At 52.9% G+C, this 13,513-nt stretch overlaps 1 protein-coding gene across 1 annotated transcript in view; it reads left to right on the top strand.

Moving 5' to 3' along the window:
* Positions 1–10,105: 10,105 nt before the first annotated feature.
* Positions 10,106–13,513, top strand: part of Tbc1d22a (TBC1 domain family member 22A) — a 305,311-nt gene continuing 301,903 nt past the window's right edge. Inside the window, exon 1 of the mRNA XM_069999815.1 lies at positions 10,106–10,213. Within this exon, the coding sequence (XP_069855916.1) occupies positions 10,152–10,213 (62 nt within the window). The 5' untranslated portion in view covers positions 10,106–10,151. The remainder of the gene's footprint in view (positions 10,214–13,513) is intronic.

Below are 13,513 nucleotides of genomic sequence, written 5' to 3'. Positions count from 1 at the left end.
CCTGGCTAGCTTAAATTATTGTGTCCCCCTCCCTTTTTTTCCCCCAGACATAGTACACACATGTTATCCAATTAAAAATGTTTTAAATGACTGACAGGTAAGTAAAACAGACTCTGTTGGAGGAGTACCAGCGAGAGGTGTTGGGTTAGTAAAAAGGGTGAGTGAGGACAAACATGGTTGAAAACTTTTATGAAAATAGAACAGCCGGGGCTGGGAAGGTGGCCCAGTGGTAGAGTGCTTGCCTTGCATGCATGAGGCCCTGGGTTCGATTCCTCAGCACCACATAAGCAAAAAGCCAGAAGTGGTGCTGTGGCTCAAGTGGTAGAACACTAGCCTTGAGCTGAAGAGCTGAGGGACAGCGTCCAGGCCCAGAGTTCAGGCCCCACGACCGGACCCCAAAAAAAAAAAAAAAAAGAAAATAGAACAGTGAAACCTGTTCTAATTGTTTAAAGAGGGAGGGTAAGGCTAGGTGCTGGTGGCTTATGGTTGTAATCTTAGCTACTTGGGAGGCTGAGATCTAAGGACCAAGGTTCAAAGCCAGCCAAAGAAAATCTGTGAGACTCTTTTCTCCAAATAACCAGCAAAAAGCTGGAAATGGAGGTGTGGCCCAAGTGGTTCCAGCCTTGAGTGAAAAAGCAAAAGAATAGCACCCAGGCCTTGAGATCAAGCCCAAGTACTTTCAGGGGAGAAAAAGGAGGGTGATAGGTACAGGCAGTGTACATCTGTGTGGAAATGTCACAACCACCCCTGGTAAAATTAGTACAGGCTAATAAAATATAAAGAAAAATGTATCTGATGAACAAATTGACATTTCAGGCCATGGAATCTACTGAGTTTACCCTACATGCCCCTGCTTTGGTGCTGCGGGGGCTCCTGGAGCCACTCTCCGGTGCTCAGTCCTCCTCGCTGGGTAGCAGCCACTAGATTTGGCCAGCTCCCAAGGAGTATCTGCAGGAGGAAAAGTCTCCAGATGACTTTGGAGGGCTGGGCTCTACCCATCTTGCTGACAACTCATGGACAGAGGTACAGTAAATGAGACCAGCGGAGTCAGGAGGAACTGTCCTGAACAGCCAGGCTTTGTCCTTCACCCTTCTAGAACAGACATCCTGCAGTGCCTCAGCCCAGCAAGTCATGTGACATCTGGGCTATGAATTCAGAGCGGAAAGCTTGGTCCTTCAGCTGCAGTGCAAAATGGGTCACGTGTAGATGGGTCTGCCCGGGGCAGCTTTCCCGAGCTTGCTACAGGTCCTGGGCTTCTGCGCTTTCTGCTGCTTCTGTAATCTCGCTCTGTCTGATTCTGCCTCAGTGGACTAGATCTAGGAATGAAAATGCTGAGGGACTGACTGCTGTGGGATCTGTCCAGCCTCCTGCCCTACTGCCAAACCTTAACAGAAACTGGCAAGGTGTGGGAAAGTAATCAATGCATGGTAGTTCTTCTGAACAGAGTCCTCATTGACCCAAGTGGGAAATTTTCTTAGCCCAGGGACTGGCTCAGAGGTAGGCACAAGAGCCCAGTGGCTCAACAGAGGCTTTCTTGTGAGCTGCCTGGGGACGGGTCCGAGGCCTAGAAGGAGAGGCAGGAAGAGCTGGCCCAGTGGGTCACCATCCAGTGCCTTCTTGGTCCTTCTCCAAGCTCTGGGCCACCTCCAGTGAATTCCCACTAGAGTGTAAGCGAATTTGAGTTGGATATATTTTTGCAGCAACACCCCCACTTTTGTAAGACTTAGTGCTAGTAAGTGAGGTGTTGTCAAAGAATGGGTCTAAAGTGTAGAAATGGCCGTGCTGAGTTGGGGAGGGAAGCAGTGAGGGGGAGGCGGTGACCTACGCTATGACATGAATTATTGTGGGAGGGTGAATTGGTGCCCCTTACACCCATGTATGTGACCTTCAAACAGAAGGGCCTTTGCAACAGTGACTAAGCACCTGAATTGTCGGGGGGGGGGGGAATGTAAATAAGCACAGGGTCCTTTTAAGAGGGATGTTTAATATTTTTGACAGGGAAGCTATCATAGTGACAGCCTCATGGGCTTTCAAGATAAATGAAGGGCCACAGGCTAAGGAACGCAGGTGGCCCCCAGAAGCTGAAAAAGAAGCAGACTGTTCCTTATACCTCAGCACACCTTGACTTTGGCCCTGTGAAGCCGATGTTGGGCTCCTGACTGGAGCTGGAAGAGAACAAAGGTGTGTTGTTTTCAACCAGTCTGCAGTGATTTGCTAACAGCAACCATAGGCACAGAAGGGTGTAGGGGTGACTAGGCCTTTGGAGAACATCTAGAACGGAAACTTTGCTGAGAGTAGAGAAAGGTGCAAAATACAGCTGTGCCAAGAGAGTTCCTTTCCACCCTTCCTTGGTGCTTAGCAGGGGCAAATAATCACATAAACAGGTGGAAAAGAAAGGCTCTCAGATCACTCTCAGGACCCCTGTGTGCCAACCCCTCCCCCCCAATACTTAAGCATTGAGGACTGAACTCAGATCTGTGGGAGGCTGGCTTGGAGGACTGGATGTGACAAAGCTCTGTGGAGCTTTGGGACTGGGAACCCTACTCTACCCTGATGCCTGGCTTGTAAGGAAGCGAGAATGGAGAGTACAGGAGACAAGGAAGACAGTGTGGACACAAAGGTCCTCTATAACATGCTTAGGAACAGGACTGTACCGTCAAGGTGACAGAAATCCCGGAAGAGTCTTGGACCAGTGAAGCAGAATATCACATCAAGATAAAAGTCAAAGCTGGGCATGGTGTTGCATACCTGGAGGTCTAGCTATTCAGGAGGTGGAGGCAGGAAGATCTAGGGTTTGAGGCCAGCCACAGCAAAAAGTACTGAGACAGTATCTGAAAAACAAAACAAAAAACAAAAAAAAGGCTGGGGGCAGGGCTCAAGTAGTAGAGAGCCTGAATGGCATGCTCAAGACTCTGGGTTCAATTCCCCTTATGGGATAGGGCAGAGGCTGGAGGACAGTGAGGAAGAGGTAGGAGAGAGCTGGGAGGCTCTGCTTTCTGAATTCTGGAGTCTTGGAGCCCTCCTGCACTCCGGCTTCTCCTATAGCTCACAGGACTCTTCCTCCCCCAAACTGATCCCACCCTTTTCTCCTCTTTTGTCCTGAGCTTAATTGCTTTAACAGCCTTTTCCAGGTCTGAGGGGAGGTTCTGATTGGTCCAAACCATCATGGTAGCCTGTTCTCCACAGTGACAGGTTTATTCTTTGGTTTATACTTTGCCTTACTTCTGGCCAATAAGGAAGCTGGCTGGAAAAAGGAACCTTCTGGATGAACAGAGCCTCTGGTGGAACAGGGTTTTTTCTTTTGAGCTTTTCTGTCCCTTCATGGTTGGGACACTGGTGTGAGAGTCAGTGACCAGAAGCCAGTCACTTTGATATGGATGATGTCTGTCTTGTCTGAGAATGGATGTACGGGGGCGGTCTTACAGGAGCCTGGGAACAAGGCCTGAAAGGGATGGGGCTATACTTTTATCACAGTGTAGGTGATCCTAGATCACTTGGAACTGGGACAGCCCTTCAGAGATGGCCCGAACTGGGACAGAGGGCCAGGCCTATTGTCTCCCCTGGCCCATCACTGGGTATGCCCTCTCCTGGGTCAATTCCTAGGGAGAGACTCTACAGCAGCTCAGGAAATGAGTGTGCATGGTCTTGATGGAGCCATCTGGTGCACACAGTACCCCTACATCGCACTGCCTGCCTCTGCATGGTTTCTGTTTTGAGTGCCTGGACACTAAGGACACACAGAAGGGACACTTGTGGGGCAAGGGAAGAAGAGTGTGTACCAGGCAGAGGGAACAGCCTGACCCATAGGAGGTGGGAGTGGCATGGTCTGTGTCATTCTGCCAGGCAGCAGCTCCACAGCATGCACTGTCAGTTCCTTTGTTTTAACTCACTGTGGGAGCTGCTAGCACACTTCCTAAGTGTGCACCCACCTGGATTAAGTCCACTCCTCAACAGAAGTTCTACATTTTAGGTGGGCATATGGGCACCCAGTTGAAGACTCACTTTCCCAGCATCCTGTGTACTTGTGTGGTCAGGTGGGGGTGCTCCACTGGCATGGATTTTGTGTGTGGGTTCAGAGCATCTGATCCACTCCCAGGAGTCTCTGCAGAGTCAATGCACTGGACTAACCGGCCTACCGTATAGCATGGGAGGAGCTGGTAGTGAGCCCAGAGTGGTGGGCCCCTCCAGTTCTCAGGGTGTGACTTCCAGGAGGCGGTATACATCCCAAATGTGCCTTGCATCCTCCAAGTGAAAGACAGGCGTGGGGGCTAGGGAGAGGACTAGTGCACTAGTGCACTAGTGCTTCCTGTTCTCACAATTCTAGGCTTTTCTGGAGGACTTAGTTCCCAGAACAGGATGATTCTAGAAGGACATCAGGAAGAATCCATTAACTTTCAAGTTATCAAATGCTGCTGGCATATGTTAGGCACCTTGTATCATGAGACCAGGCCAGGAAAGAAGTTGGCTCCTGACCTTTGAGATGTGGTAGGACGCTGTTGCATAATGGGGATGGGGAAGAATAAGTCAGGCACCTCTGTGAACACAGGTGTCTCTTCATGCTCTCCTGCCCAACTTGATGGGAGATGGACAAGTCTGTAACCACATCGGAGGACACCGAGTGACCAGAGGTTCTGAAGGCCCCAGGGTGGTGATCTGGGTCACTCTAGCAGGTAAGCCATGAAGAAAAGCAGAGGTGCTAGCTTGAGGGAAGGGACTACTGGGATGATATAATACTGGAGGGAGGCAGGAGGCTTTGCTGGAGGCAAAGTGGACCAACCAGAATCCTAGAAAAGCTCTTCTGAGTGAACTTAATCAAGCCAGGGAAGGGTGTGAAGATGCTGTCCAGAACCCCTTTCGGGACCAAAGCTCTCATTCCCCAGGTGTTGGGACTATTGGCTGCTGAGGGACCAAGCCTGTCCTTGGCAACAGTCCTCAGATGGACAGCGCATCTTCTTCCAAGATTGTGGGCCCCACCCTAGGGACAGCTCCCATCCAGTGATCTCTGTAGGAGTGTGAAGGCTCTAATGACTTGTCTCAAAGTGAGCCATCTCTGGTTTCTCTGGTACCTCCTTTGTAGACCGTCATAGTTTAACTTCTGTAAATACCTGTCTCCCCATCTGTTTCCTGTGGAATTCTAGTTTCATCATAAATCTGCCCAGACTATCTTTCTGCTCCCCAGTAGTCCATTTTTTTTGCTTACATTTTTCTTTATCAATAGTGTTCCTTGCATATTATGCTACCACACCTGTTTAAACACTAGCCTGGTCCCTCGTGGATGTGACTAGTACTCCCTCATCCTGCCACCTACAAACTCACTCCTTGAACACTTCTCAGTCCTTGTTGGCTCATTTTTACCCTTTCCCCAAGTAACAGTGCACAGCACAGGGAGGAGCTCAATGAGAACATTTGTAATGTGTTATAAAACATTTGATACACAGAAAAGGTCATACAGAATGTAACAAAAGGGCTGGATGTCTGGCTCCAGTGGTACAGCCAGATGTGAGCAAGAATGTAAAATTCTAAATAAACTCTGCCTTAATAAAACATAGAAGCACAGTCAAAACCTTTGTGATTTCTTGTAGACCACCCTTCTCAACACCCAGTGGTAACCACCCTCCTAAGAAGCAATGGTACAACTGGCATTCTTGTCTGTGTACATCTGGGTAGGTTGTTCTACATATCCAGAGGAAATTGCTTGGCCCAAGGGTATCTTTTTCTGCTAGAAACTTCTAAATGACCAAATTATTGAATCTATTTCACCCTCCCCTAGCACAGCCTGAGAGTTCTTTCTGTTCACAAATCCACATTCTCATCACTCCTGGCATTGACAGATTTTTCCTTTTTCTTCTTTGCTAGTCTGTTCAATGTGAAATAGTTGGTTTTGATTTGCCTAAGTCCTAAGTGGATGTAAGCTCCTTACATCTGCTTCTCAAAAATTATTTGTTGTACTTGTGGTTTCTTGTGAGGGTGAGATGGGAGGGTCACTTGAGCTCAGGAGTTTGAGACCAGCTTGGGAAACAGCCAGGTTGTCTCAAAACAAACAAATAAAATCATTGCACTTGGGCTGGGAAGGTGGCTCAGTGGTAGAGTGCTTGCCTTGCATGCATGAGGTCCTGGGTTCGATTCCTCAGCACCATATAGCAGAAAAAAGTAGGAAGTGGTGTTGTGGCAAGTGGTAGGGAGATAGCTTTGAGCTGTAAGAGCTGAGAGGCAGCGCCCAGGGCCAGAGTTCAGCCCCCACAACCGACAAAAAAAAAAAAAAAATCATTGCACAGATGAAAAGTTTGCACTCATTTATTGTCTCCATTCTGTTTGATTCCTGCACAGGGTCTATTCCTAGGCTAGTCATCTATATTCCTTTGGATTTCCAACCTGGCTTTCCACCAGATTCTCTTTATGCCTGGTCCACTGCTGGAGATTATTTTGGCTTTGTCTCTGTAACTGTTTCTGGTGACACTAACCTTTCCCTGGCTTCTCACCTAACTCCCATTCCTCTTGGATGATGTGTTGTCTACTCTGGTGCTTGGCTGATGTCCAACATCTCAGATCCCAAACCTAATCATAAACAGGCTGCAAACACGGTAAAGGCCTCATTTTCAGGTTTTCACTGATGGTACAAACAATCTTTGCTTAGCCAGTCTTACAGCCTTCAAATACAACCATCTCAGCTTCACTCCCCTCCTGGAGAGAGCAGGGAGGAAAGCAGCAGCAGACTCTAAGTCGGTAAGTAAGCAGTTACTAAAGGGCATCTTTCACAGATTTCCTTCCTTTTGGGTTCTGTTGTTGTAGTCCTGCTGTCCTAGCACCTGTCCCCACTCAGATTCTTTTTTTTTGGTCTGTTGTGGGGCTTGAACTCTGGGCCTGGGCGCTGTCCCTCAGCTCTTCAGCTCAAGGCGAGCGCTCTACCACTTGAGCTACAGCGCCACTTCCGGTTTTCTGGTGGTTTATTGGAGATAGGAGTCTCATGGTCTCTCCAGCCCGGGCTGGCTTTGAACCGCAATCCTCAGATCTCAGCCTCCTGAGTAGCTAGGATTACAGGCGTGAGCCACCAGCGCCCGGCTCCCGCTCAGATTCTTGTAATAAACCAGATTGAGCCGACGAGACTCTACATGGTATCCAGTATTACTTGAAGGCAATCCCTGAGGGTATCAGGAGCCCACCTCTGGTGAGGTCTCAGGGCTGCAGTCAAGGAGAAATGCTTGGGCCTTCCTGAATTCTACTAGGAGAGGATTCTTCAGGTCAATATTCCTTTTCTTTCTTTGTCCTTTTATAATACTAGGAATCAATTCCAGACCTTCTTGCTTGTGAGGCAAGCACTCCACCACTGAGATACACCCCCCCCCCAGCTCATTTTCATTTTTTAAAAAATTCATCTGAGATAGTTCTTGCTGTGCAGACCAGGCTGGCCTCAAACTTGTTTTTAAAACTGATCCGGGCTTCTGTGCTGTCCCTGAGCCGCTCTGTGCTCAAGGCTAGTGCTCTACCACTTGAGCATAGGGCCACGTCAATTTTTTTCTGAGTAATTTATTTGTAGGTAAGAGCCCCAGCTGGCTTTGAACCACGATCCTCTCAGATCTCAACCTCCTGAGCAGCTAGGATTATAGGTGTGAGCCACTGGCACCCAGCTTTGGCCTCAAACTCTTGATCCTCCTGCCTTAGTCTGGTATAAGAGGCATGGGCCCATCGTATCTGGCTCTGTCCAGAAAGAGTCCTTACAGATCTACTGTTTTATTAGATTTCTGGAAATCCACTGAGGTCATGTACAGCACATGAAGCTATGTAGCAAAGCTGTCCTGGGGACATAGAGGTTGTGTTTGGAAGAGATTCCCAGGCACCCATTGAGAATGCCCTTGGAGATTCCTGTGAGAGTTCCTATGGCTGTGGCAAAAAGAATCCCTGGAGGGCTGGGAAGGTGGCTCAGTGGTAGAGCGCTTGCCTTGCATGCATGAGGCCCTGGGTTTGATTCCTCAGCACCACATAAGCAAAAAGAAAAAAGCCAGAAGTGGAGCTGTGGCTCAAGTGGTAGAGCGCTAGCCTTGAGCTGAAGAGCTGAGGGAAAGTGCCCAGGCCCAGAGTTCAGGCCCCACAACTGGACCCCCCCCCCCAAAAAAAAAATCCCTGGAGAGTTCCTGCAGCTGCCATCCAGGCAGCAAACTTCACAATGAGCTTCACATGTGAGGTGCTGAGGCCCTCACTATGGACAAGATTAGATTAAGACACAGGCCCCACCTGGTCGTATTTTACAAAGAGTGGAGGCAGATGCTGCAGGGTGGAGAAGCAGCTGTGGAAGCTCTTGCCCTCGGGAGAACTGGTACCAAATGCAGGTATGGGAGCTCAGTGCCTCACAGCAATGATGCGGGCAATGCATACTGACCCTTAGTGAGAATCCTGGCAAGCAGCAAGTGCTAAATCAATTTAACTTACAAGTAGATGAAGAGGGGCAGGAGTCTTAATCGGAGGTGTAATCAGTGTGGTGCTTGGTAGAATGCAGAGCTAGTGTGCAATCAAAAGAATATAACCACATGCTTGTTTTAAGACAGAACCCAAGATCTGTGTTTAAGGAACTGTCGCTGTGGTCACAGGAAAGCCTGTCTGAAATGAACGCCACAGAAACGGGGGACAAATCAAAGCACGAGTTCAACATCAACAGGCGAGAAGCAGGAAAGTCTTTTTTTTTTTTTCCCCCCCGCCAGTCCTGGGCTTGAACTCAGGGCCTGGGCGCTGTCCCTGAGCTGCTGCTAAGGCCAGCTCAGGCTACCACCTGAGCCACAGTGCCACTTCCGGCTTTTTCTGTGTATGTGGTACTGAGGAACCGAACCCAGGGCTTCACTCATGCTAGGCACTAAGCCACGTTCCCCGCCCCAGGAGAGCAGTCTTGAATGACATAGGCTACCGACACCCACCTATTCCAACGCCTCGCAGCGCGCCGCCGTGCGTGTGCAGCCGCCCGCGTGAGCCGCCGGGCCCCGCCACCTCCCTGGCCCCGCCACCTCCCCGGCCCCGTCACCTCCCGGGCCCGCCACCTCCCGGGCCCCGCCACCTCCCGGGCCCCCGCCACCTCCCGAACCCCGCCACCTCCCGGGCCCCGCCACCTCCCGGGCCCCGCCACCTCCCGGGCCCCCGCCACCTCCCGAACCCCGCCACCTCCCGGGCCCCGCCACCTCCCGGGCCCCGCCACCTCCCGGGCCCCCGCCACCTCCCGGGCCCCGCCACCTCCCGGGCCCCGCCACCTCCCGAACCCCGCCACCTCCCGGGCCCCCGCCACCTCCCGAACCCCGCCACCTCCCGGGCCCCGCCACCTCCCGGGCCCCGCCACCTCCCGAACCCCGCCACCTCCCGGGCCCCGCCACCTCCCGGGCCCCGCCACCTCCCGGGCCCGTCACCTCCCGGGCCGCCGGGCCCCGCCACCTCCCGGGCCGCCGGGCCCCGCCACCTCCCGGGCCGCCGGGCCCCGGCCACCTCCGGGCCCCGCCACCTCCCGGGCCCCGCCACCTCCCGGGCCCCGCCACCTCCCGGGCCGCCGGGCCCCGCCACCTCCGGGCCCAGCCACCTCCCGGGCCCCGCCACCTCCCGGGCCCCGCCACCTCCCGGGCCCCGCCACCTCCCGGGCCCGTCACCTCCCGGGCCCCGCCACCTCCCGGGCCCGTCACCTCCCGGGCCCGTCACCTCCCGGGCCCCGCCACCTCCCGGGCCCGTCACCTCCCGGGCCGCCGGGCCCCGCCACCTCCCCGCCGGGCCCCGCCACCTCCCCGCCGGGCCCTGCCACCTCCCAGGCCGCCGGGCCGTGCGGTCGGAGCGCGCGTCGTCTCCCCGGCGGCCCCTCGCCTCTCGGCGTGGTAGATCTCCCAGCCTCGGTCCTCGCGGTCCCCCTCGGGGCGCTCGGGCCCAGCTCCGGCCCGGGCCCGTGAACACCGGCGCCCGGCACCGCCGCCTCCCGCGCGGCACCTGAGGCACGCCCGTCGCGCGTCGCTCGGGCCGGGGCGGGACTTCCGGGATCGCGGAGGTACAACTTCCGGAGAGAGGCGGAAGCGCTTCTGGGTTCTCGGCTCCGGAGACCCGGGGCCGAGTCGGGGCACTGGGGCGGGCCGCGGGGGGCGGGCCGGCCGCACTTGGGGTGTCGGGGTCGCGGGTCTGAGGGATGAGGAGGGGCCATGGCCAGCGACGGGGCCAGGAAGCAGTTCTGGAAGCGCAGCACCAGCAAAGTCCCGGGCAGGTGGGTGTGACGGGGAGGACCGGGTGGGGTCAGGGGTCAGAGGTCAGGTAGCCGCGGTGGCCTGCTGGACGTGGGTTGGGTCGGGGTCTGGGGCGGGGAGGGGGCTGGTCCTGAGGGAGTCTGGGTCCCGGGCCGTGTGAGGGAGCAGGGGCCGGCCCGGGAGGTGACAGGGACCGGGGCCGGGGGGGGGAAGGGGGGAGGCCGGGACGGGGGGGGGAGGCCGGGGAGGGGAGGGGGGAGGCAGGGACGGGGGGGGAGGCCGGGGAGGGGAGGGGGGAGGACGGGACGGGGGGGGGGGAGGCCGGGACGGGGGGGAGGGAGAGGGGACGGGGGAGGAGGGCCAGGCGCTGTCACAAGTGTCTCTGGGCCTTGGAACTCCCTGGCTCCCCGGGGAAGCGGGAAGGAACTCCTCTGGGCAGCTTGGTGGAGTCAGGAAATGACGGGGCAGGCTGCCTGCTGGGGACCCGCGGCGGGTCACTTTCTGCGGGGTGTTGGTGTTTTGACCCACTTGGTTTGCCTCCTCGGCTTTCTTGTGAGCTGCTGCTTTTGCCTTGAGTTTGAAAGCGGGCTGGCAGTGTCCAGTGAATTTCCATGTTTCCACCCGCTGACCCCCACCCCCCATCAACTCCTCTTGTGCCAACAGCTGGCAGCAGTTAAAAAAAAAAAAACACCTCAAACCTCACGAAAATTAAATACCTGATGCATTCTGGAAGTTCACAGCTCTAGTGGCCCTCTCTGACTGGTGTGGCCCTAAGTCCCACAGGGCCCTAAGGAAAGAGAACTTTTCCTAGGGAGGAAAAGTTAGTCACTGATGAGTGTTGAATATTAAGAATTGTGATATTAAAGTGACTTAAATAGTATCATTCATAAACATATAAGTGGTTTGTGTTCTGTGTTTCATAATAGACAGTATTGTGTGGTGTTAGGACTATAAACTTTGAACTTCATTGCATCCAGTTGGAAAAATTGACTTGTCAGAATGGTTGGGACTTAGTAAGAGTTATCCATTGCTCAGACCCAGTGAGTTAGAAGATGATGGGAGCCACCAAAAACGGCCAGAGACCCTCCACCAGGATTGAGTGTTCATCAAAGCCTAACATGTTCAGATTGTGAAGATACTGAAATGGAAGATTCTGATTAGGAGTCCTAGTTCTGACAGGGACAGATGCTGCAGAACATAGTGCTTAGGTAAAAGGAGCCACATGGCCACATGACTTTCATGTGTTGATTTCAGGTCTTGAGGTCTTCTGTTCCTCTTCAGTCTAGACTGTAACATCCTTAACAATGAGCTTAGATGGAATATAGTAGAGCCATTTTGTGGAGTTGTTGGATTGAAGACTGTATCCATTCATAGTCTTTTCCCCCTCTTTTGAGAACAAGGTCTCCATATGAGTAGCTGGCTGGCCTCATATGTAAGCCTAGTGTCCCTTGAACTTGCTGTGTTACCCGGGTTAGCCTTGAATTCTGCCTCATCCTCCTGGGTGCTAGGATTTGAGCTCTCACCACTCCTGGCATGGTTTGAAAAGTGAACTCCTTAAAGTCATGTCTATCTGGCCCTATGAATGTGACCTTATTTGGAAATAGGGTCTTTGTAGGAGCAGTCAAGTTCAAATGAGGTCATACTGGTTTTACAGGGGTCCAAGCATATGACTGTGTCCTCATAAGAACAGGAAAATTGATATCAGAGAGACAGACACAGAGAAGATGGCCATGTAAAGATGGAAGCAGAGGTAAATGAGGTCTTTACAAGCCAAGGAAAGCCAGGGGTTGCTGGCAACCACCAGAAGTTAGAGGTGGCAGAAGGGATCCTCTCCCAAAGACTTCACAGAGAGCATGGCCCTGCCAACACCTTGCTTTCCTAGTTATAGAACCGAGAGAGGAAATTTCTGTTGTTTTGAGCCACACTAGTCTTGGTTTGTTGTGGAAGCCAGAGGAAATGAATACAGTCTCTTGTGGGAAGCCTGTGTTACTCAAAGTAGACTTTCCCCCTTGGATTTGAAGACTGTGAGGTGTCGTAGGCACTTCTGTGAGCCACTTCTGGTGTTGCACTTGCAGAGTTGCAGTACAGACTGGAGACATGCTGGAGGCTGCCACTGCAGAGGGGAGGGCAGAGGGGGTGGTTGGACCTGTGCAGCCCCCGTGTTGCCCTTCGGTCCTGTGGCCCTCACTTGGGGCAGGCTGCTGTTTCAGTGTCAGGCTGCAGTGCTTCCTGAAGGAGAATAGCGAAGGTGCTGGCCTTTTCCTTCTTGTGACACCCTCCTGGTCCTCATTCCCATGTCCTGGGTCTTCACCTGCATAGTTGCAGTGCCCGCAGAGCTCCTGCCCAGGCTCCCGTGGCTCTGCCTGGTCTTTTCAATGGTTTCCATGATTGTTTTTATTGAACACAGACCTCATCCAGGGTAATCAGGCGGGAGAGGACGTACCTCAGAGTACTAGACTGCTAAGGGAGATTCCGTGATAGTGTGGCCAACACTCATTCTGCGCTCTGTGTGGACCAGGCCTCAGTCTCGGTGCTCCACAAGTGTCATGGGGCCTTTTCATGTGCAAAACACAGGCTTTATCTTCCAAGGAGGACTCACTGAGACAGGCCTGGTTTGGAGCCGCTTGGTTGTTTCTGAAACGCAAACTATGCATAGGCACTTATGGGTATTGTCTCAGGTCCTTTATGACTTGACCACTGCGCAGTCATAAGCCATATTCCTCTCTCTCCTTTCTTTGACCTTTGCTCACCAACTGCTGATAGACTTGGCTTTCTAGGTTCCTCCATGCTGTACTGTTGCATTGCATATTGTTCTGAGCTTCCCACTTAGAAGTTCTTGTAGCTGATGAGAATGTCCCATCCCCCCTTTGCTTACCTTTCTTGCTTTTCCCATTTTACCTGAAGCCTGTCTCTTTGTAAAGCCTTGCCAGTTTATGCACAGCTCTAACTTCAGGACCTTCTATGTGCTGCTTCGCTGTCTGACAGGGCTACTAGTGAGAACTGGTGGTGGAGCCTAACTGCCTGGAGGGATTGGGTGATTTAGCCAAGGTTATGCCTGAGAGGTTGTCTTCCTGGTCTTTGTGTGTTTGGCTGAGGCTTTCTTAGAAATTCCTCTCCTGGATGAACTGGCCAGTGTGATAGGGTGGAAAGACCTCTGACAAGCTATTAGGTGGATTTTTTTTTTTTTTTTTTTTGCCAGTCCTGGGGTTTGAACTCAGGGCCTGTGTACTGTCCCTGAGCTTCTTTTGCTCAAGGCTAGAACTCTACCACGTGAGCCACAGCACCACTACCGGCTTTTTCTGTGTATGTGCTACTGAGGA

Source organism: Dipodomys merriami, unplaced genomic scaffold (assembly GCF_024711535.1).
Source record: "Dipodomys merriami isolate MVZ:Mamm:240054 unplaced genomic scaffold, mDipMer1.0.p SCAF_55, whole genome shotgun sequence".
Lineage (NCBI taxonomy): Eukaryota > Metazoa > Chordata > Mammalia > Rodentia > Heteromyidae > Dipodomys > Dipodomys merriami.
This window is presented reverse-complemented; position numbering and strand designations above follow the sequence as displayed.